The sequence below is a fragment of the Oncorhynchus keta genome, chromosome 19 (genome assembly GCF_023373465.1).
Source record: "Oncorhynchus keta strain PuntledgeMale-10-30-2019 chromosome 19, Oket_V2, whole genome shotgun sequence".
Lineage (NCBI taxonomy): Eukaryota > Metazoa > Chordata > Actinopteri > Salmoniformes > Salmonidae > Oncorhynchus > Oncorhynchus keta.
Window position 1 is genome coordinate 31886253 of NC_068439.1, and position 24887 is coordinate 31911139.

At 45.8% G+C, this 24887-nt stretch overlaps 1 protein-coding gene across 50 annotated transcripts in view; it reads left to right on the forward strand.

Annotated features, from left to right (window-relative positions):
• LOC118397671 (protein Jumonji-like) overlaps nt 1–24887 on the forward strand; it is a 103219-nt gene that overhangs the window by 61013 nt on the left and 17319 nt on the right. For all 50 annotated transcript variants that reach the window (XM_052470179.1, XM_052470181.1, XM_052470182.1 and 47 more), the window contains exons 5-11: nt 7517–7540; nt 9519–9698; nt 12386–12579; nt 15641–16850; nt 17411–17928; nt 20526–20618; nt 20735–20853. In XM_052470179.1, coding sequence (XP_052326139.1) covers nt 7517–7540; nt 9519–9698; nt 12386–12579; nt 15641–16850; nt 17411–17928; nt 20526–20618; nt 20735–20853 — 2338 coding nt within the window. The remainder of the gene's footprint in view (nt 1–7516; nt 7541–9518; nt 9699–12385; nt 12580–15640; nt 16851–17410; nt 17929–20525; nt 20619–20734; nt 20854–24887) is intronic.

Consider the following 24887-nt stretch of genomic DNA (forward strand, 5'->3'; position numbering starts at 1 on the left):
CAGGATTCAAGAAGTTCACTGTTAATGGCCAGTTTTCCTTTTACTCTTTATCTCAATTATAAATTGAAATGTCAACAGAGAAGTGGAGTATAACCTCACATCCGGAGCAAAGGTCCAAAAGGCTACTAAACAGCTTCTACCCCCAAGCTATAAGACTGCTGAACAACTAATCAAATGGCCACCTGGACTATTTACATCACCGCTGCTACTCGCTGTTTATTATCTATGCATAGTCACTTTTACCCCCACCTATATGTACCTCGACTAACCTGTACCACCGCACATTGACCCCCTGTACAGTCGTGGCCAAAAGTTTTGAGAGTGACACAAATATTAATTTCCACAAAGTTTGCTGCTTCAGTGTCTTTAGATATTTTTGTCAGATGTTACTATGGAATACTGAAGTATAATTACAAGCATTTTCACAAGTGTCAAAGGCTTTTATCGACAATTACATGAAGTTGATGCAAAGAGTCAATATTTGCAGTGTTGACACTTCTTTTTCAAGACCTCTGCAATCCGCCCTGGCATGCTGTCAATTAACTTCTGGGCCACATCCTGACTGATGGCAGCCCATTCTTGCATAATCAATGCTTGGAGTTAGTCAGAATGTGTGGCTTTTTGTTTGTCCACCCGCCTCTTGCAGATTGACCCCAAGTTCTCAATGGGAACTGGGGAGTTTCCTGGCCACGGACCCAAAATATATTTTGTTTTGTTCCCTTTTGTCTCATGGCAAGGTGGCATTGTTCATCACCAAACTGTTCCTGTATGGTTGGGAGAAGTTGCTCTCGGAGGATGTGTTGTACCATTCTTTATTCATGGCTGTGTTTTTAGGCAAAATTGTGAGTGAGCCCACTCCCTTGGCTGAGAAGCAACCCCACACCTGAATGGTCTCAGGATGCTTTACTGTTGGCATGACACAGGACTGATGGTAGCGCTCACCTTGTCTTCTCCGGACAAGCTTTTTTCCGGATGCCCCAAACAATCGGAAAGGGGATTCACCAGAGACAATGACTTTACGCCAGTCCTCAGCAGTCCAATCCCTGTACCTTTTGCAGAATATCAGTCTGTCCCTGATGTTTTTCCTGGAGAGAAGTGGCTTCTTTGCTGCCCTTCTTGACACCAGGCCATCCTCCAAAAGTCTTCACATCTCTGTGCGTGCAGATGCACTCACACCTGCCTGCTGCCATTCCTGAGCAAGTTCTGTACTGGTGGTGCCCTGATCCCGCAGCTGAATCAACTTTAGGAGACGGTCCAGGCGCTTGCTGGACTTTCTTGGGTGCCCTGAAGCATTCTTCACAACAATTGAACCGCACTCCTTGAAGTTCTTGATGATCCGATAAATGGTTGATTTAGGTGCAATCTCACTGGCAGCAATATCCTTGCCTGTGAAGCCCTTTTTGTGCAAAGCAATGATGCCGGCACGTGTTTCCTTGCAAGTAACCACAGTTGACAGAGGAAGAGCAATGATTCCAAGCACCACCATCCTTTTGAAGCTTCCAGTCTGTTATTTGAAGCTTTCAGCATGACTGGGTGATCTCCAGTCTTGTCCTCGTCAACACTCACACCTGTGTTAATGAGAGAATCACTGACATGATGTCAGCTGGTCCTTTTGTGGCAGAGCTGAAATTCAGCGGAAATATTTTTGGGGGATTCAGTTCATTTGCATGGCAAAGAGGGACTTTGCAATTAATTGCAATTCATCTGATCACTCTTCATAACATTCTGGAGTATATGCAAATTGCCACCATACAAAGTGAGGCGAGCAGACTTTGTGAAAATGAATATTTGTTTCATTCTCATCTTTTGGCCATAGCCTCATTATTGTTATGTAATTCTATTGTTACTTTTTATTTTTATTTTGACTTTAGTTTATTTTGTAAATATTTCCTTAACTCTATTTATTGAACTGCGTTGTTGGTTAAGGGCTTGTATTTCACGGTAATGTCCCAGGTCTACACCTGTTGTATTCGGCACATGTGACAAATACAATTTGATTTAAAGATTTTTTGGGGGGATGTATTTTTCTGAACAACCTTGGCCTTGGCTTTTACTGCTGTCCTCAGTCCCAGAGTGTGTTTAACTCTGAACAGTCTCCTCCCACCCAGCAGAACCCTCCATGACTCCATCACAAACAGAAATGGCCCTTTAGGAAGACTAATGCCTCGATGTTAGATTAATTTGGTATTGGCATTAACCTCTGCTGGCAACATAAAGTAGGTTAAAAAGAACTGCAATCAGCTGGGAGTTGAGAGGCCCAGAGGAGAATGTGGCGGCTCGTGTTTTAAAAGCCAATGCCACTTTAATGTAACAGAGCGCTGTTCAGAGCACCGTAATTAGAGATCAGTAAAACTGACAGGGTTGGCTGCCTTCTACTCAGTGGAACAGATCGGTTCTCATAATGACCCAGTAAATGTCTTCTGTTCAGGGTTTGGACAACTCCTGTTCATGTTTTGGATGCTATGCTAACTCCTGATCAGTTTCCTGATCAGTTTCCTGTTGTTTATCTTCACTGTGCCGCGCCTGGTTGACTGACGCACCCCCTGTCTCTGTGGTAGCCTTATTTATAGCCCCGTTACCCGGCCGAGAGGCAGACTGAGTCCTCTGCGGAGCTCATGCTGCCTTAATGGTATTTTCATACACAGAGTTTTGCGCACTCTTCCTTCACTTTAATGGCCCATGTGGAAAGAGGCCGATACATTGAGGTGACGTGCAAGATTGACAGGGCAGCGTGTGTGTGTGTGTGTGTGTGTGTGTGTGTGTGTGTGTGTGTGTGTGTGTGTGTGTGTGTGTGTGTGTGTGTGTGTGTGTGTGTGTGTGTGTGTGTGTGTGTGTGTGTGTGTGTGTGTGTGTGTGTGTGTTGTGTGTGTGCATGCATGCGCACGTGTGCGGTCTGCGTCCTGGGGACATATGGATATAGACCATAAGGAAGCAGTGTTTCAATGTTTTATCTTTCAAAGTGTTTTGACCTTTGATTTCATTCAAAGAGCTTTGTACGTCTGATTCCGCTTTGGTGGCCCAGGCTAGCTAGGTGTGTAACAGTCGGTGGTGCTCCAAGAACAGGCAGCTGTGTTTGGCTTCCAACACTTAGTGTCGTATACATTTATTTCCACTTGCCCCATAGAGTGGACAGGGAGGGGAAGGCAAGCAGTCGGCACAGTCTGGTCTGTTTCCAGAGCTAGAAGAACAATGGCGTTCCTGGTAGAAATTAGAGGTCAATCGGCAATTCTGTTTAAACTGCTCGAATCCTCTCAAATGTTTATCTTATCTGACAAACATACCACATACAGTTGAAGTCGGAAGTTTACATACACCTCAGCCAAATACATTTAAACTCAGTTTTTCACAATTCCCGACATTTAATCCTAGTAAACATTCCCTGTTTTAGGATCACCACTTTATTTTAAGACTGTGAAATGTCAGAATAATAGTAGAGAATTATTTATTTCAGCTTTTATTTCTTTCATCACATTCCCAGTGGGTCAGGAGTTTTCATACACTCAATTCGTATTTGGTAGCATTGCCTTTCAGTAGTTTAACTTGGGTCAAATGTTTCGGGTAGCCTTCCACAAGCTTCCCACAATAAGTTGGGTGAATTTTGGCCCATTCCTCCTGACAGAGCTGGTGTAACTGAGTCAGGTTTGTAGGCCTCCTTGCTCGCACAAACTTTTTCAGTTCTGGCCACAAATTTTCTATGGGATTGAGGTCAGGACTTTGATGGCAACTCCAATACCTTGAGCCATTTTGCCACTTTGGAAGTATGCTTGGGGTCATTGTCCATTTGGAAGACCCATTTGCGACCAAGCTTAAACTTATTGACTGATGTCTTGAGACGTTGCTTCAATATATCCACATAATTTTCCTGCCTCATGATGCCATCTATTTTGTGAAGTGCACCAGTCCCTCCTGCAGCAAAGCAACCCCCACAACATGATGCTGCCACCCCTATGCGTCACGGTTGGGATAGTGTTCTTCGGCTTGTAAGCCTCGCCCTTTTCCTCCAAACATAACAATGGTCATTATGGCCAAACAATTCTATTTTTGTTTCATCAGACTAGAGGACATTTCTCCAAAAGTACGATATTTGTCCCCATGTGCAGTTGCAAACTGTAGTTTGGCTTTTTTATGGCAGTTTTTGAGCCGTGGCTTGTTCCTTGCTGAGCGGTCTTTCAGGTCATGTCTATATAGGACTCGTTTCACTGTGGATATAGATACTTTTGTACCCGTTTCCAGCAGGATCTTCACAAGGTCCTTTGCTGTTGTTCTGGGATTGATTTGCACGTTTCGCACCACAGTACGTTCATCTCTAAGAGACAGAACTCGTCTCCTTCCTGAGCAGTATGATGGCTGCGTGGTCCCATGGTATTTATACTTGCATACTATTGTTTGTACGGATGAACGTGGTACCTTCAGGCGTTTGGAAATTGCTCCCAAGGATGAACCAGACTTGTGGTGGTCTACAAAAGAATCCGGATGGTCTTGGCTGATTTCATTCGATTTTTCCATGATGTCAAGCAAAGAGGCACTGAGTTTGAAGGTAGTCCTTGAAATACATCCACAGTTACACCTCCAATTGACTCAAATGATGTTAATTAGCCTATCAGGAGCTTCTAAAGCCATGACTTAATTTTATGGAATTGTCCATGCTGTTTAAAGGCACAGTCAACTTAGTGTATGTAAACTTCTGACCCACTGGAATTGTGATACAGTGAAATAATCTGTTTGTAAACAATTGATGGAAAAATTACTTTTGTCATGCACACAGTAGATGTCCTAACCGACTTGCCAAAACTATAGTTTGCTCACAAGAAATCTGTGGAGTGGTTGAAAAACAAGTTTTAATGACTCCAACCCAAGTGTATGTAGACTTCCGACTTCAACTGTATTCCCGCCTGCCCACTGTCTGACAGCTAGTGACGACAAAGCGCTGGTTGTGAAAGTAGAGCGTTCCCACCGTGATGTCAGTTTTCCTGTCTTTTGTTCTCTACAGCAGCAGCAGCCTGTAATCACCACTGCTTATACCTCTGGGACACGGCATCATAATGAGCTGTTCCTGTCTTCTGGTTTTTAAACAGGAACCATATATTTTTAATCCCTCTTGGGGAAACGTCTGGCTGCTCTGATGCAATGTGGAGTAACATGCGACAGACACAAAATGGAGCGAATCACACTGTAATGTTTATGTGCTACATAGCTTCTCAAATCCCTTTTCATTACAACTGTTTATATCCGAGGAGAAAGCCATTTGGAGGTTGTCCAGCCAGCCTGTCTCTGGGCCTTGTCTGTAGCCTGTGGCCTTGGGTAGAGAGGGTCATTGTCGGTAGTGGCGGTGGCGCTATCCCTGATATATATTTTTTTCTCATCTCCGCTTGAGCCTTCCTCTGCGCACACACGCACACACACAAGGGTGGGATAATGCCAGATAAAGTGGTAGATGAATAACCCCCACTAATATTCTCATTCAGTGTTACATAACAGGTACTTCTATATGCGTGTATGCCATGGCTGGCTGAACATTGAATGGGTCTAGGTCTGAGACTGCTGCTGCGACCGTGGTTACGTTGTGAAGGGAAGGCTGATTAAATTTAGCCAGCAACTCCCAGAGCTGACTAGAGCCGAGGGCAGCGTGGGTTAATGGATTTGCAGACATTCAGGAATGTAAATTGGAGGAGATATAATCCCCGATCCTCTCGGATTCACTCCGCTGCATCGGCCTATAAAACAATGTTATTGAAAAAGCCCCAGTCGGCGCTCTTTCATTCCCTCCCCTCCTCTCCACCTATCTTGTTCCCGATGAGGCACATGGTGAAGTATGAGGGGTACGAGAGAGGGCTGGCGTCTCTCCACACACTGTCTATGACGGGGAATTCGGCCAGGGATTTGGCCCTCTGCTTCCGTTGGAACAGCTTGAGAAGAGGAAGCTCATACTCTTGACTCTCTGGGGTCAGATTTTTCTTTATACACCACTTGGAACTGCTTTTCCAACCAGCTTTAGAGATTCCTGAGGCTCTGTAGCCTAGAAGTCAGGACCACGAGATGTGCTATTTTTCGGTAACATGGATGTTAATCAGATGATTATAAATGTGTTCTTTTTTTTCTTCAGTTAACGCCCTTGATTGGTCGTTTAAACTCCTCATTGTTTTTTATTTTAAGTCAACCATTTTGGTTGTAATTACGCCTGTCTAGTTAAAATTCCAATCATAATAGACTGTTTCAGCCTTCATTATAATTTGCCTGTGGTTCTGAGGCACATGAAAAGGCCCATAATTGAGGATAGGGAGGAGGGAGGGGAACAGGCCTGGAGCAGGGAGGAGGGAGGCCTGGGTTATATTTCTCTGTCTCTGGGAGCTGACAGACGGAGTCTCTGCGCCAGAGAGGCTGTTAAACCCAGCACCACCCTTCTCCCCTCTGTCTGAGAACCAGCCACTGAAGATATAACCTAGCCGTAGACCAGACGCCAGTGACCAGAGGAGCCAGCCCAACAGGCTTCCTCCATTGGACTCTCTGGGGGCTACTGAACAAAAAATGGGAGCAACCGGCTTATTTTGGGCCCTTGGGAAAGGTTATAGGATAACATTGTCCAGTCTCATCCTCCCCTATTTCTCTCTCACTTCCCCAGAAAAAGATCCCTAGTCCACCCATCGGACAAGAGACCTCACCCTGTGCCCCATCGGTCTGCTAGCTATTGGCCCTGTGACCCCAGTGAAGGCAGTAATTGCAGCCATGTTGTTAATGAAGCAGGTCATTTGGAGCTGATTGGGAGTTTGTTGACTCTAAGTCACCCTGACCTCTGTCACTGGGAGAAAGGATTTTTCTTTTAAAGAGCTGGAGAACTGGTACAGATGTGCTATGTACCACACTCCCATACAGTCAATCAATCAAATATATTTATAAAGCCCTTTTTACATCAGCAGATGTCACAAAGTGCATATACAGAACCCAGCTAGCCCAGTCCTCTACAGGTCTTAGCTAGACTGATTCCAGCACCTCAAACCGAGTCCAGACGTGGCTTCTTCTCACGTTACACATTGTGCTCTACTCCTAAACCTTATTGAATGACCCGTAACCCTAATAACAATGGACTGGCGTCTCGGCTCTGTCTACATAGAGAGCTATTGAAATGATCATTAAAGTATCACGTTTGGCCACGCTGCCGTTTTTAGTCCTGTCGTGACGAAGCTGTATTGTGGGTACTGACTGTTGTGTAGGCGTACGAACTGTATTCTGATGTGATGTGCATGTGATTCAGAAGGCTCCGATATCACTGTCATTCATTACTGCATTCAAAGTATCCCTCACCCCATTGGCTCCCCTGTTGTCTGCCATACAGCAGGATGCTTAATTCAAAACGAGTCGCTGGTTAATGATGCTTAGCTTAAAGCTCACTTTGCTGCACTACACTACAACCAGGTTATGTAATGATATTGATTGTATAGATTTGGTATACATTTTAATTTGATAATTACTTTTTGGTTTGATGCCTGACTAATTCTAGCTTCACCATATCTCATTGCAGGTTACTCCTCCTGGCCAAATGAAGGTTGGTTACGTTTATGCATTTTTTTTTTAAAGTACTCATGATCTAGACAGTAAATGTTAATAAAACACAATGATGCATTTCCCATTTTTACATGAATACACTACAACATAAACCTGTGATACATGAGGTGAAAATGGAATGTGATACAATGTAATGATTCACAACATTAGGCCTAGTCGAGGCTCATTTGTGACCATTACAACGCTTTAAACCGATAAACCACAATGTCATTAAACTAGTCATGATAACAATGGAGAATGAGGTGATGCCGACACACCATCGCTTTCTTTCCCCTCTGCTGTCTCTAATGGCCGCAAGAGACCAGACTCTCGTCCTACCCAGTGTTTCCATCCTAACACAATGGATGGTGACCTTCGTCAGCTGTCCATGGAACAGCTTGCTCGATTTACTTTTAGGGCAGGGTTCCCAAACTGGTGGCCCATGGGCTAAATTCAGCCCACGGGTGATTTTTATTTAATGTTTTCTGAGCAACGTTTTTTGGTAGACGTGAAAGACTCTAAAACACCAGCAAATCAGCTCCAAGTGATTTTAATTGAGGAGATCTGTTACAAACTAGTCCCACACATAATAGAGATATACATTGAGTTTACAAAGCATTACGATCTCTCCATGACATAGACTGAACAGGTCAAAGCTATGATTCCTTATTGATGTCACTTGTTAAATCCACTTCAATCAGTGTAGATGAAGGGGAGGAGACACGTTAAAGATGAAGGGGAGGAGACACGTTAAAGATGAAGGGGAAGAGACAGGTTAAAGATGAAGGGGAGGAGACAGATGTTAAAGATGAAGGGGAGGAGATGAAGGGGAGGAGACAGATGAAGGGGAGGAGACAGGTTAAAGATGAAGGGGAGGAGACAGATGTTAAAGATGAAGGGGAGGAGACACGATTAAAGATGAAGGGGAGGAGACAGGTTAAAGATGAAGGGGAGGAGACGCGTTAAAAATGAAGGGGAGGAGACGCGTTAAAGATGAAGGGGAGGAGACAGGTTAAAGATGAAGGGGAGGAGACAAAGATGAAGGGGAGGAGACGCGTTAAAGTTAAAGATGAAGGGGAGGAGACAGATAAAGGGGAGGAGACGCGTTAAAGATGAAGGGGAGGAGACAGGTTAAAGATGAAGGGGAGGAGACAAAGATGAAGGGGAGGAGACGCGTTAAAGATGAAGGGAGGAGTTAAAGATGAAGGGGAGGAGAGACAAAGATGAAGTTAAAGATGAAGGGGAGGAGACAGGTTAAAAGATGGGAGGAGACAGGTTAAAGATGAAGGGGAGGAGACAGGTTAAAGATGAAGGGGAGGAGACAGGTTAAAGATGAAGGGGAGGAGACAGGTTAAAGATGAAGGGGAGGAGACAGGTTAAAGATGAAGGGGAGGAGACAGGTTAAAGGTGAAGGGGAGGAGACAGGTTAAAGATGAAGGGGAGGAGACAGGTTAAAGATGAAGGGGAGGAGACAGGTTAAAGATGAAGGGGAGGAGACCGGTTAAAGATGAAGTGGCGGTTAGGATTAGGGTTAGACAGGTTAAAGATGAAGGGGAGGAGACAGGTGATGCCATTCAGAGGGTGAATGGGCAAGACAAAAGATTGAAGTGCCTTTGAACAGGGTATGGTAGTAGGTGCCAGGCGCATCGTTTGGTGTCAAGAACTGCAATGCTGCTGAGATTTTCACTCAACAGTTTCCTGTGTGTATAAAGAATGGCCCACCACCCAAAGGACATCAAGCCAATTTGACACAACTGTGGGAAGCATCGGAGTTAGTTAGTTTTAGACACCATGAGATTTAAAATCACCAGTTTTGCTTTTATGACATTTTCTGGGATGCTGTGATTTTACAGTATTGCATGGTGCACTCAGACGACTGCAGTAGCTCTCTCTCTCCTCTCAACACATAACTGCTCGGTAGGTTCTCATTGGTTTTAACCTGCTCTCTCTTCTCTCTCTCTGCCCCCCCCCCACCCCAGGTTTGTCAGCGTTGCCCAGTAACATGGCGTACTTTGGGAGCTCTCAGGATGAAGATGAGCTGGATGACGATGAAGAGGAATACGAGGATGTGAAGCCAGACATCAGCGTGGCGTCTACTTCCTGTCAGTCCACGCCCAGGAAGGGCAAACCCCCAGGGAAACATGCCGTCAACGGCCACGGTACGACAACGTCCTCTTACCTACCTAACCCAACAGTAAGAAACTGTCATCTCTCTCCTTTTCACCAACCTAACCCTGAACTGCCCTGACCAATCACAACACTGATATTTAACACTCACCAATCACGGTTGAGGGCCGAAGTGGGAACGGGTGGAATGGACCTAATTACGTACAAGAGACCCACATGTGTAGAGCTGTCTGCAGCCGAGCATGGCTGAGTTAGTCTCCACACTCTCTCTCAATCTCTGAGGGAGCATTCCATCTTTCCACTCCAATTAACACTAGGAGGGAAAAGAGGTAACAAGGTGTTTATGCATTCAGCTCACAGCCAGCCAGGGAGGAGGGGAACAGGGACGGAAAACAAGGAGCGCACACCCCACAGCCCCGCCTCTTGCATGCACACACTGTACGCTGCCCAGACGTGGAGAGATGGACAGCTTAACAGGAAAGTTGGAAAATCTCTCGAGGGAAAGTGTGTGTGACTCTAAGGGGCGCTTGTCTTAAGGAAACGAGTCACGTTAAAACAGAACAATGTGCCAGTGGTGGTGAAAGCTACAAGCAGGCAAAGCCACACAAGAACGATCTACATGTTATCAGTGGCATATGCTTGGTGTTGCTCGCTGTGTCCCAGACGCTGTAGTCCTCCTCCCTGTGACAACATATCCTCCAGGCCAGGCAATCCCCATGGAAACAAGGCCAGTGTTTCAGTTCCTCCTCTAGACTTGCAGACAGGGGTTTAGAAAGTGAGTACTTTGACATAGTAGCGTGGCCAAAGCAATATTTACCAAATTAGCCTGTCCTATGGCAGCACACTTGCTCTCAGTACAGTGTTAGGCCTGGGCCGTAAGTACCGTAGAAGCCCGTCTCCCAGTACACTGTTAGACCTGTACCGTAGAAGCCCGTCTCCCAGTACACTGTTAGACCTGTACCGTAGAAGCCCGTCTCCCAGTACACTGTTAGACCTGTACCGTAGAAGCCCGTCTCCCAGTACACTGTTAGACCTGTACCGTAGAAGCCCGTCTCCCAGTACACTGTTAGACCTGTACCGTAGAAGCCCGTCTCCCAGTACACTGTTAGACCTGTACCGTAGAAGCCCGTCTCCCAGTACACTGTTAGACCTGTACCGTAGAAGCCCGTCTCCCAGTACACTGTTAGAACTGGCCAGTACAGTACACTATAATGCCGTGTGTCAGATGTGACACTTTAAAATGCAACATGGGCAGGACTCCAGTAGTTTATATGAGCTGCAAGGCACAGAGAAAGAGAGAGCGAGAAACCACAGAGCTCTGCTTTCATTACCCTGCACCTCACTAACCCCAGCCATGTTTACATTTCTAGATTAAACACCTTTTATTGAGTTGCGTTTTGTGGTAGCTTTTCAAAACGCCAGGGACTTTGGGGGGTGGGGGGGGGGACCATGTAATTTTATAAACGTCAGCGACGGTTGATATTTAAACACTGTGAAAATAAAGTGAACCTCCATAAAATATGAAGCGAGAACTATTGAATATGTGTTAATTGAATGGTTAATATCGGTGTTTGTGCACTAGTCTGAGGTTAGCAGGGCTGTAGTCTGGTGCCTGACCAACATAATGTTCCCCACAAGTGACTGTACAAGACTGGAGAAAATATTTCATTGACGTTATAAATTCTTGTTGAGGTTTTGATATACAGTGCTTTCAGAAAAAAAACTCACACCCCTTGACTTTTGTGTTCCAGCCTGAACTTAAAATGGATTAAAATTAGATTTTTTTGGGGGGGGGTCACTGGACTTTACAAATGAAAAGCGGAAATGTGTTCAGTCAATAAGTATTCAACCCCTTTGTTATGGCAAAAGCCTAAATAAGTTCAGGAGTAAAAATGTGCTTATTAACAAGTGACTTAAGTTGCACTCTGTGTGCAATAACTACCTCATCTCTCTACAAACTCAGTGGCCTTGTTATTTAGACTTGTCCGGCTCGAGATTGGAAGATTGGGTGTTCGATCCTTGGCCGAAGTCATACCAAAGACTGTAAAAATGGGACCTGATGCGTTTCTGCTTGACACTCTGCATTAAGGAGATTGATTGAAGATAAGGCCCTGCGATAGACTAACATTCTGTCCAGGGGGTGTACTTGTATACCGAACAAAAATATAAATGCAACATGTAAAATGTTGGTCTCATGTTTCATGAGCTGAAATTAAAGATGCGATTTAATGTTTCATAGGCAAAAAAAGCTTATTTTTCTCAAATGGTGTGCACAAATGTTAACATCCCTGTTAGTGAGCGTTTTATAACTTGTCAAGATAATCCATCCACCTGACAGGTGTGACATATCAAGAAGCTGATTAAACCAGCGGATCATTACACAGATGCACCTTGTGCTGGGGACAGTAAAAGGCCACCCTAAAATGTGCGGTTTTGTCACAACACAATGGGGGATGTATTTATGTCTGTAATAAAGCCCTTTTTTGGGGTAAAACCTCATTCTGATTGGCTGGGCCTGGGCCTGGCCATTAAAAACACGTTTTCACTTTTTCATTATGGGGTATTGTGGGTAAGAAAAAAACATGTTTAATCCATTTTAAGTTCAGACTGTAACACCGCAGCATCCTTCTACACAGATCTGAGATCATCTTTTCTCTACTTTTGGTCCAGTGTTCAACCTTCTAAACTGATCTAAGATCATCTTTTCTCTCCTGTTCAGTGTTGAATGGCCACAGCAAGTCGCCCCGGGACAGCCACAAGCCCAGAGGGAAGGAGTGGGTGCAGGTGAGGGAGCGCAGTGAGAGGGCCGAGGCCCGGAGGGAGCAGGCCCTCAGCCAGCCAGAGGCCACAGCCAGGGGCCACACTACCAATGGACTGCCTCACAGGAGGGCTGCAGAGGAGCCCCGAAAGCAGGTACTGCATCTATACCTGAAAAGTATGCTTGGTTAATTCGGCTAATATGTAACTCTCTATAACGGTCATAAAGATGGCTGACCAGCATGCTTCAGTAACCGCCAGGCGAGGGCAGACATTATCATTAGACGAGCAGTAATGTGTGACGACGATGAACGGTGACATATTATTAATATAGTAACGTAACAGCAGCATGCTCGGTGTGAAATCCCTGAGCTCCTTTCCTCTCCTGCCTTTGAAACACAATCATTACACAGACGCAGTCTGCTACTATATTTACTACTGGAGCTGGGCTGTCAAAGCTGCCTTCCTGTCCGAGAAGGAGCTCTGCTAAGGAGGAGAGGAGGAGGGGATGACGTGAGGAGGGAGAGTACCTTTGGCCCGGTTTAAAATGCACATTGTGGTTCTGACAGTTACATGAGCTAATCAGAGGGGAGCACTGGGGGCTTTGCCTCTCGTCAGAGATAGCAGCATCTTGACCGGCAGCTCGGCTCCCCCAGACAGCCGGTACACCGGAGCCGGGCCACGCTGTCTCATGTCGATGCCGGGCCTGTCGGTTTTAAGTGCCGCCAACTGACTAATTAAGGAACAATGAATCTCAATGAGCAGGGGAGAGCCAAGACAAACTACGCTGAAGTGATTGGCCTTTGTTCTAGCCCTCTGCCCTCTCTCTGCTTTCTGTCTCTCTCTGTCTCTCGCTCTCTCTGTCTGTCTCCCTGTGTGTGTGCTCATGTGTTGTACTGGCAGATTCACCGTCCTTGGCAACAGAGCTCCAATCATTTTGAGGCATTCACATTTTTAGTCTTCTGATATTAACTGTGAGAGTGCAGCATCAGGGCGATATCCAATCCCCTGGCCGATAGCAACGCGATCATGATCCCTAGTCTGTGGAAGGGAATCAGCCATAGTTCAAATGATTATCATACAAGAACCCATTGGCCCTGTTTATACAGCATTTAGTTAGCGCAAGCCAGACTAATGATATTCTGTGAAATCTGAACTGGGGGATGTTATTTGGTCAGGAAAATTGAGCTGCTGCTCCTGTCTCCTGTTGACCTTTGTCTCGGTTTTAAAAGTCATTATGCTGAAGACTATTCATGTAGACAGACCTCGGAGACCATCTTTTCAGCATCACATTGATGTGCTTGTTTTTATGTACTTTTGAGTGCTACATTGTTTGTTGTTTTTTGAATTGATAAGTGTGTTCGTTTCTCTATGCGCTGGAAGAGTCACGGATACGCTTCCTGATCCAGTCTTTTCAAATTGGTTGCTGAGCTCTAGATCTCTTCCTATGGGCTGCTGAGCTGCAGTGGATCCAGTCTGTTCCTATGGGCTGCTGAGCTGCAGTGGATCCAGTCTGTTCCTATGGGCTGCTGAGCTGCAGTGGATCCAGTCTGTTCCTATGGGCTGCTGAGCTGCAGTGGATCCAGTCTGTTCCTATGAGCAGCTGATTTGCTGTAGATCCGTCCTCTTCCTATGGGCCGCTGTGCTGCAGATGTTCCGTGTTTAATCTTCCTGCCATCCTGCAGATGGACTATAGCAACACATGATGTCATCCTGAGCCATCCCCCGCCTCCCCCCTCCTCTCTTTCCACTCACATGGGACCAAAATCCACTTCAGAGAGTTGGCTGTGGTTCTGTTCTCTCTTGTTCCCTCACTCTTTCTCCCTCTCCCTCGCTTACTCTGTCTGTTTCCTGTAATGATTTTTCTTTCTTTTTTTTCTTCTTCTCACCAGTCTTTCAGTGCCTTCTTACAGGGGCCTTCACCTTCTCCACAGGGCTGGGATGTAGCCCGTCTCCTCTCTCTCGCTCCTCTCTGTCTCAGACCAGACTATTACAGAGCAAAGGCCGCTGCTCACATGCACACCAACCCTTGAGAGAGTTGTGCAGAAGAGTAGAGCCAGTGAGCCCTCTAGTGGTGAAACTAAAGTAGACAACCACCACCCAGCCCTCTGTGCCTTTGTCAGCATATCTGTTTTGGTCACAGCTGGCCCACTGGCTCTCTGTTCTATTCTTTTGGTCGTGAAGGCAAAATGGATGAGTTTGACCCTTAAGCAAGGTGTTTAAATTCTGCAGACAGAAGTCTCTGAATCTGATGTTGTCTTTGGTTATAGCTCTATCCCTCTAGAGTTGAGAATCTCATGTATTTGTTGAGTCTTTGGCATCGTGCTGCTTTGAGACCCTGGCAGACGTCACACTGCGTTTAGCCACTCTGCCATCCATCACTCTGGCCTGCCGGGGCGATGGGGTTCGCTCTCTCTCTCTCTCTCTCTCTCTCTCGTGCTCTCTCTCTCTGTCTGTGTGTATTTTTCCACTATTGAGGGGAGCAGGATTTATGAAGGGGGTCACATTTCACTCCCCCTTATCTTTTAATAGCCTCTCTTTGTGTTGGCTGTACCTGATAGAAGCAGGGTTGCAGCTGTATTGTACTCCTAATGCAGAGGTGTTCAGGGGGCAGCAGAGGGAACAGAGAGAGGGAGACAACTCTGCTTCTTCCGCTGGTGGGTCTGGATGGCTTCATTCCCCCAGCTGCATTTAGCCAGTGAGGCCCCCCGATGTAACTTAAGCTAGCTACATTTCAGAGCTCACATGTTCAGCAGGGGTTCTCAGATCTGCAGGGTAAAAACACTTTTATTCGAGGCATTAAAGGCGAATTAAAGAGCTTAAGGAAACTATACCAAATAAAACTGTCTTCATGTGCTGGGATAGAGTTTCAAGTCGTAACCCTTTTTATTTAGTGTTCTCTACATACAGCAGTTGGCTCTAAAATTAAAGCCTCACTCCTATTTGGGCCGGGATGGCTTTTTTCAGCTGTTGAAGCTAACACTGTTTAGTTTTCTTTCCCTGTGAGGAGTGTTTGTCTACAATAGCAGATTTAAAAGTACAACAACCTATGTCTAGGCTTCAGTTTAAAATGTTTGCTTACTAGTTTTTACTTCTTCAATGTGAAGCCACAGCTCCGGAGGGAGAGAGAGAGTGTGTGTTAGAACACAGAATGTTTATGAACAAATGTTTCTGATCTCTCTCGTTCTCTCTCTCTCGTTCTCTCTCTCGCTCTCAGGTCTTTAAAGTGAACGGCGTCACACGGCTCTCCCAGCCAGGCGTGCACACGGCCGGTGCCCAAAAAACGAAAGACTTCAGACTGCCGTCCAAAACTGTGAAGGGCCAAGTCACATACACCAAAGCAAAACGAGAACTGGTCAAGAAAACCAAACTGAACCACCGCAAACACAGCACTGCTGCTTCCCATAGAGCCAATAGCAACAATCACCACCGCCACCAGCGACTCCCCCTCTCCAACTCAGGAAAAGCCCAGAATAGCAAAGCAAAAACACGCAAACAGGTGCTATTATCCAATGGGGTGTACAAGGTGGCTAACGGGGGCAGTGTGCGCCTCAACGGTCGCAACTGTGCCAAGCAGGAGGTGGGCAGGCAGGGGCGTGAGGGGCTGAGGAACTCCAAGCGGAGGCTGGAGGTGGCGGTAGCAGCCATCGGGGCGGTGGCTGACTCCCAGGGTCAGCTGGTCATCCTGGAGAATAACCCCAACCCTAACAAGACAAAACAGCACCAGACCAGCCCTCTGGAAACACGCAGTAAGAAAGCATGTCAGGACAAGACCTTGGTCCCCAACGGACACATTGTCATGGAAACCACCCCTCCCCCGACCCTGCTAGCCCCACCCCCTCCCCCGACTCCTCCCACCACACCACTAGCCAATCCAGAGCCAGAGCGTCAGCGGCCCAAGCGGGCGTCAGCCGGCAAGCTGATGTTCATCAGACAAGCACAGCAGCGGGGGCAGGTTGCCTCTAACCCTAACCACAACCGCTCAACTACCTCAGAATCCCCTTGCCACACTTCTGGACACAACCCTGGACATATCCCTCACAAACCAGCAGAGCCCCGGCCTGACAGGGAGTGGGAAAGGGAGAAGGAGAGGGAGAGAGAGAGGGAGAGGGCGGAGAGGAGCAGGGTGAGCTGGGCGGCGTTGGGTGAGGCGCCAGTGTTCTGTCCCACCCAGCGGGAGTTCCAGGACCCCCTGGTGTACCTGGACTCTGTGCGGGAGGGGGCGGAGCCCTGCGGACTGTGTCGGGTGGTTCCCCCGGCTGACTGGCGCCCAGAGTGCAAACTGAACGATGAGATGCGCTTTGTGACCCAGGTGCAGCGCATCCACAAGCTGGGCCGTCGCTGGGGCCCCAACGTACAGAGGCTAGCATGCATCAAGAAGCATCTCAAATCTCAGGGCATCACCATGGAAGACCCCCCGCTCATCGGTGAGTCTAACTCATAGACTGTCCCTACTTTACCAGCCACACACAGCTAAATGGCATATATAATGGCATATATATATATATATATATATATACACACACACTTAACCCGATCCCCCTGGTCGTTGGTTGGTCTGACAGTCAAACGCACATATAGGCTGGACTAATGTCACAAAACAAACCGCTTTAGCAAACATTGGGTCTCGAAGGTTTTGACAACACAACAAAATGTTTGTTGCATTCCACCAATGGTATCTGGTATTTTTACTGCAGATGTCAATAACAATATTCAGATGTATGTCTGTGAGGCAGTAAAACCACAACCTAGCATGTTGCTTGACACCTTAGATTTCTCACTGTTTTTACACTGAAAGAGGCTGTTTATCTGACTGAAATAAATGTTTGAGTCTGTATAAGAATGCGGTCGATGTTGTGCTATGATTATCGAAGAAGTGTTAAACTCATGGCCATTGACCCTCACCCATTCCTCTCTCCCCAGCCGGCTGTGGGGTTTGGGTTAGGCTTAACCCTGTATCTGACCCCATCTCCCTCTCTTCCTCCAGGTGGCTGTGAGGTTGACCTGGCTCGGTTCTTCCAGCTGATTAATGACATGGGTGGCATGCAGCAGGTGATGGACCTGAAGAAGTGGAGTAAACTGGCTGATCTGCTGCGGATCCCCAAGTCAGCCCAGGACCGTCTGGCCAAGCTGCAGGAGTCCTACCTCCAGTACCTGCTGTCGTATGACTCTCTGTCCCCCGAGGAGCACCAACGCCTGGAGAGGGAGGTGCTGCAGGAGAAGGAGGGCTTGGAACGCCTCAGGGGGCCCCTGGAGGGCCACACAGAGAGGAACCTGGCCCTGCCGCGCTACGAGCCTAAGAACGGGCTGGCCGGCAGTCTGGTGCAGCGCAGCAACGGTCAACTGTGCAGCCGGCTGAAGGAGCTGGACAGTCAGCAGCTGAAGGTGGGACGCCGGAGGCTGTTCGCTCAGGAAAAGAATAATGGGGACAAGACACAGCAGGAGGAAGAGGAGGCGGATATGGAGAAAGGTGTTCTCAGTGACCAGCACAAGTGTATTTACAAGGTGAGGCACAGGAAACAACAATGCACATCCTTTTTAAAACTGCGTTTTTGTTCATTCCTCTCACGCCTCCCACGTCATCTAGTTCCAGTCCTGCTTGCTTTATTCTGTTGTTCTAGGTGATGGAATGTAGGTCAGTGCTGAGCTGGTTGAAATGGAGCCACAGACAGCAGGCCTCTGCTTCTCTACTCCACATCTCTCTGCCCTGCCCTGCCTCTCTCTGTGTCAACCCTGCCCACACTTCGGCCTACACACACATACAGTTGAAGTCAGAAGTTTACATACACTTAGGTTGGAGTCATTAACTTGTTTTTCACCACTCCACAAATTTTTGGTTAACAAACTAGTTTTGGCAAGTCGGTTAGGACATCTACTTTGTGCATGACACAAGTCATTTTCCAACAATTGTTTACAGACAAATTATTTAACTTATAATTCACTGTATCACAATTCCAATGGGTCAGAAGTTTACATACACTAAGTTGACTGTGCCTTTAAACAGCTTGGAAAATTCCATAAAATTGTCATGGCTTTAGAAGCTTCTGATAGGCTAATTGACATAATTTGTGTCAATTTGAGGTGTACCTGTGGATGTATTTCGAGGCCTACCTTCAAATTCTGTGCCTCTTTGCTTGACATCATGGGAAAATCAAAAGAATTCAGCCAAGACCTTAGGAAAAAAATGGTTGACCTCCACAAGTCTGGTTCATCCTTGGAGCGTTTTCCAAATGCCTGAAGGTACCACGTTCATCTGTACAAACAATAGTAAGCATGTATAAACACCATTGGACCACGCAGCCGTCATACCGCTCAGGAAGGAGACGCGTTCTGTCTCCTAGAGATGAACGTACTTTGGTGCGAAAAGTGCAAATCAATCGCAGAACAACAGCAAAGGCCCTTGTGAAGATGCTGGAGGAAACAGGTACAAAAGTATCTATATCCACAGTAAAACGAGTCCTATATCGACATAACCTGAAAGGCTGCTCAGCTCCAAAACCGGCATGAAAAAGCCAGACCACAGTTTGCAACTGTACATGGGCACAAAGATCATACTTTTTAGAGAAATGTCCTCTGGTCCGATGAAACAAAAATAGAACTGTTTGGCCATAATGACCATCGTTATGTTTGGAGGAAAAAGGGGGAGGCTTGCAAGCCGAAGAACACCATCCCAACCGTGACGCATGGGGGTGGCAGCATCACGTTGTGGGGGTTGCTTTGCTGCAGGAGGGACTGGTGCACTTCATAAAATAGATGGCATCATGAGGCGGGGAAATGATGTGGATATATTGAAGCAACATCAAGGCATCAGTCAGTTAAAGCTTGGTCGCAAATGGCTCTTCCAAATGGACAATGACCCCAAGCATACTTCCAAAGTTGTGGCAAAATGGCTTAAGGACAACAAAGTCAAGGTATTGGAGTTGCCATCACAAAGCCCTGACCTCAATCCTATAGGTAATTTGTAGGCAGAACTGAAAAAGTGTGTGCGAGCAAGGCGGCCTACAAACCTGACTCAGTTACTCCAGCTCTGTCAGGAGGAATGGGCCAAAATTCACCCAATTTATTGTGGAAACCTTTGGAATGCTACCTCAAACATTTGACCCAAGTTAAACAATTTAAAGGCAATGCTACCAAATACTAATTGAGTGTATGTAAACTTCTGACCCACTGGGAATGTGATGATTAAATAAATCATTCTATTCTATTATTCTGACTTTTCACATTCTTAAAATAAAGTGGTGATCCTAACTGACCTAAAACAGGGAATTTAGAATTAAATGTCAGGAATTGTGAAACTGAGTTTAAATGTATTTGGCTAAGGTGTATGTAAACTTCCGACTTCAACTGTATACACACACACACACACACACACACACACGACAGCTTCTTGACCCAGACGCTCCCCCTGCTGCTCTTCTCAAATCATGTCACATGCGTCAAATACAACAGGTGAAGTTTTACAGTGAAAAACCTTAGTGAAATTCATACTTACATGCCCTTAATAACCAACAATGCAGTTCAATAAATAGTTTTTAAATGAAATAAAGTTAAAAAATACAAAGTAACACAGTAGAATTACATAACAATAATGAGGCTATATACAGGTGGCCTGGTACTGAGTAAATGTGTGGGGGTACAGGTTAGAGGAGGTGTGATGTTATCTAGTTTCTAACCCTAGCTTGCTGTGTGTCTGTGATCATGACATCTCAAACGTCGTTCTGGTCTGGATTCCATTTTAATCGTTTCCCTCCCCAACACAAGCAGACCCATAAGACGTGAGCTCAGTACAATTACAGTAACCCAGAGACCGTACAGGCAGTTTTTATCCACGCCATCATGGCCCCTCCAATCTGCCGAGTCATCCCGGGGAAGGTTCATATTAGCTAGTCATGCTCAGAAACGTTCGACATGGAGCTGCAGAGACTTGCATACAGTACACTCGGGTCATCCAGTCTTTCATTTTTCATTGCATAATTTAGCCCTGGTGTGTGTATGGCTATATGTTTCTCTTAAAGGCTTGTCCATAGGCTGGTATTTGCTTTTACAGGGTACCTGACTCTGTTTGATGCTAGTTGTACTATGTGGCCAATCTTGTGTTGCAGGGGAAATCTGTATCTCTCACCAACTTCTTTAGGATAGCCAGGAACACCATGACCATGTGCTTTAACAAAGAGCCCGGTGCTGCTGAGGTCGAGGTAAGAATGGCATGTCTTAGTCACTACTGTAAATTGAGCTTCTTTTTTTCAGTGTGCATATTTTATCGACCACCCACTATCGACCGCTCACTTCTCCTTTTTGTCTTCCTTGACAGCAAGAATACTGGAGGATAGTGGAGCAGAGGCACTGCCATGTGGCAGTGCATTATGGGAAAGTGGACACCAACACACACGGAAGTGGCTTCCCTGTGGGAAAGTCCGAGCCATTTTCTAAGTAAGAAGACCCAATGTCATCACACACTAAACATAGAAATACTCAATATCGTCCCACTTTATAGTACGTTTGGCTTCATAAAGCCTTCATAATGCCTTCATAAGCACTACATAAATGTGTTAATCTATAACCATATCTCATGCTTTTATAAATGGTTCATGAATTTGGCATAACTGACAATCACCAATGTCAAATGTTTCATAACACGCTATGTCAAATATGATACAGTATGACAGATTTATAAATGCTTTGTGAAGCCTCAATTTAATTATATGTATTGGTGCTTATGCCATAGAGTGGGTTATGTCGTATTTGACATTGGCGGTTATGCCACATTTGTGAACCCTTTATAAAGCATGACCTACAGTTATACATTTGTAACACATTTGTGTAGTGTTTATGAAGGCTTTTATAAGCTGCTCGTTATTTAAAGTGGGACCAACAATATCTCTTGACTGGCCACTGTGGAATGACTGTCCTCCATCTGACCCTGACAGTGACTGTTTGTGTACTCCATCTAAACCTGACAGTGACTGTTTATGTACTCCATCTAAACCTGACAGTGACTGTTTGTGTACTACATCTCAACCTGACAGTGACTGTTTGTGTACTCCATCTAAACCTGACAGTGACTGTTTGTGTACTCCATCTAAACCTGACAGTGACTGTTTGTGTACTCCATCTAAACCTGACAGTGACTGTTTGTGTACTCCATCTAAACCTGACAGTGACTGTTTGTGTACTACATCTCAACCTGACAGTGACTGTTTGTGTACTACATCTAAACCTGACAGTGACTGTTTGTGTACTACATCTAAACCTGACAGTGACTGTTTGTGTACTCCATCTAAACCTGACAGTGACTGTTTGTGTACTACATCTAAACCTGACAGTGACTGTTTGTGTACTACATCTAAACCTGACAGTGACTGTTTGTGTACTACATCTAAACCTGACAGTGACTGTTTGTGTACTCCATCTAAACCTGACAGTGACTGTTTGTGTACTACATCTAAACCTGACAGTGACTGTTTGTGTACTCCATCTAAACCTGACAGTGACTGTTTATGTACTCCATCTAAACCTGACAGTGACTGTTTGTGTACTCCATCTAAACCTGACAGTGACTGTTTGTGTACTACATCTGTCCCTGACAGTGACTGTTTGTGTACTCCATCTAAACCTGACAGTGACTGTTTGTGTACTCCATCTAAACCTGACAGTGACTGTTTGTGTACTCCATCTAAACCTGACAGTGACTGTTTGTGTACTACATCTGTCCCTGACAGTGACTGTTTGTGTACTCCATCTAAACCTGACAGTGACTGTTTGTGTACTCCATCTAAACCTGACAGTGACTGTTTGTGTACTCCATCTAAACCTGACAGTGACTGTTTGTGTACTCCATCTAAACCTGACAGTGACTGTTTGTGTACTCCATCTAAACCTGACAGTGACTGTTTGTGTACTCCATCTAAACCTGACAGTGACTGTTTGTGTACTACATCTAAACCTGACAGTGACTGTTTGTGTACTCCATCTAAACCTGACAGTGACTGTTTGTGTACTCCATCTAAACCTGACAGTGACTGTTTGTGTACTCCATCTAAACCTGACAGTGACTGTTTGTGTACTACATCTGTCCCTGACAGTGACTGTTTGTGTACTCCATCTAAACCTGACAGTGACTGTTTGTGTACTCCATCTAAACCTGACAGTGACTGTTTGTGTACTCCATCTGACCCTGACAGTGACTGTTTGTGTACTCCATCTAAACCTGACAGTGACTGTTTGTGTACTCCATCTAAACCTGACAGTGACTGTTTGTGTACTCCATCTGTCCCTGACAGTGACTGTTTGTGTACTCCATCTAAACCTGACAGTGACTGTTTGTGTACTCCATCTAAACCTGACAGTGACTGTTTGTGTACTCCATCTAAACCTGACAGTGACTGTTTGTGTACTCCATCTAAACCTGACAGTGACTGTTTGTGTACTCCATCTAAACCTGACAGTGACTGTTTGTGTACTCCATCTGTCCCTGACAGTGACTGTTTGTGTACTCCATCTGTCCCTGACAGTGACTGTTTGTGTACGCCATCTAAACCTGACAGTGACTGTTTGTGTACTCCATCTAAACCTGACAGTGACTGTTTGTGTACTCCATCTGTCCCTGACAGTGACTGTTTGTGTACTCCATCTGTCCCTGACAGTGACTGTTTGTGTACTCCATCTGTCCCTGACAGTGACTGTTTGTGTACTCCATCTGACCCTGACAGTGACTGTTTGTGTACTCCATCTGACCCTGACAGTGACTGTTTATGTACTCCATCTAAACCTGACAGTGACTGTTTGTGTACTCCATCTGACCCTGACAGTGACTGTTTGTGTACTCCATCTGTCCCTGACAGTGACTGTTTGTGTACTCCATCTAAACCTGACAGTGACTGTTTGTGTACTCCATCTGACCCTGACAGTGACTGTTTATGTACTCCATCTAAACCTGACAGTGACTGTTTGTGTACTCCATCTAAACCTGACAGTGACTGTTTGTGTACTCCATCTGACCCTGACAGTGACTGTTTGTGTACTCCATCTAAACCTGACAGTGACTGTTTGTGTACTCCATCTGTCCCTGACAGTGACTGTTTGTGTACTCCATCTGTCCCTGACAGTGACTGTTTGTGTACTCCATCTGTCCCTGACAGTGACTGTTTGTGTACTCCATCTAAACCTGACAGTGACTGTTTGTGTACTCCATCTAAACCTGACAGTGACTGTTTGTGTACTCCATCTGTCCCTGACAGTGACTGTTTGTGTACTCCATCTGTCCCTGACAGTGACTGTTTGTGTACTCCATCTAAACCTGACAGTGACTGTTTGTGTACTCCATCTAAACCTGACAGTGACTGTTTGTGTACTCCATCTAAACCTGACAGTGACTGTTTGTGTACTCCATCTAAACCTGACAGTGACTGTTTGTGTACTCCATCTAAACCTGACAGTGACTGTTTGTGTACTCCATCTAAACCTGACAGTGACTGTTTGTGTACTCCATCTAAACCTGACAGTGACTGTTTGTGTACTCCATCTAAACCTGACAGTGACTGTTTGTGTACTCCATCTAAACCTGACAGTGACTGTTTGTGTACTCCATCTAAACCTGACAGTGACTGTTTGTGTACTCCATCTGTCCCTGACAGTGACTGTTTGTGTACTCCATCTAAACCTGACAGTGACTGTTTGTGTACTCCATCTAAACCTGACAGTGACTGTTTGTGTACTCCATCTAAACCTGACAGTGACTGTTTGTGTACTCCATCTGACCCTGACAGTGACTGTTTGTGTACTCCATCTAAACCTGACAGTGACTGTTTGTGTACTCCATCTAAACCTGACAGTGACTGTTTGTGTACTCCATCTGACCCTGACAGTGACTGTTTGTGTACTCCATCTAAACCTGACAGTGACTGTTTGTGTACTCCATCTGACCCTGACAGTGACTGTTTGTGTACTCCATCTGTCCCTGACAGTGACTGTTTGTGTACTCCATCTAAACCTGACAGTGACTGTTTGTGTACTCCATCAAACCCTGACAGTGACTGTTTGTGTACTCCATCTAAACCTGACAGTGACTGTTTGTGTACTCCATCTCAACCTGACAGTGACTGTTTGTGTACTCCATCTAAACCTGACAGTGACTGTTTGTGTACTCCATCTGTCCCTGACAGTGACTGTTTGTGTACTCCATCTGTCCCTGACAGTGACTGTTTGTGTACTCCATCTGACCCTGACAGTGACTGTTTGTGTACTCCATCTAAACCTGACAGTGACTGTTTGTGTACTCCATCTGTCCCTGACAGTGACTGTTTGTGTACTCCATCTGTCCCTGACAGTGACTGTTTGTGTACTCCATCTGTCCCTGACAGTGACTGTTTGTGTACTCCATCTGACCCTGACAGTGACTGTTTGTGTACTCCATCTGACCCTGACAGTGACTGTTTGTGTACTCCATCTAAACCTGACAGTGACTG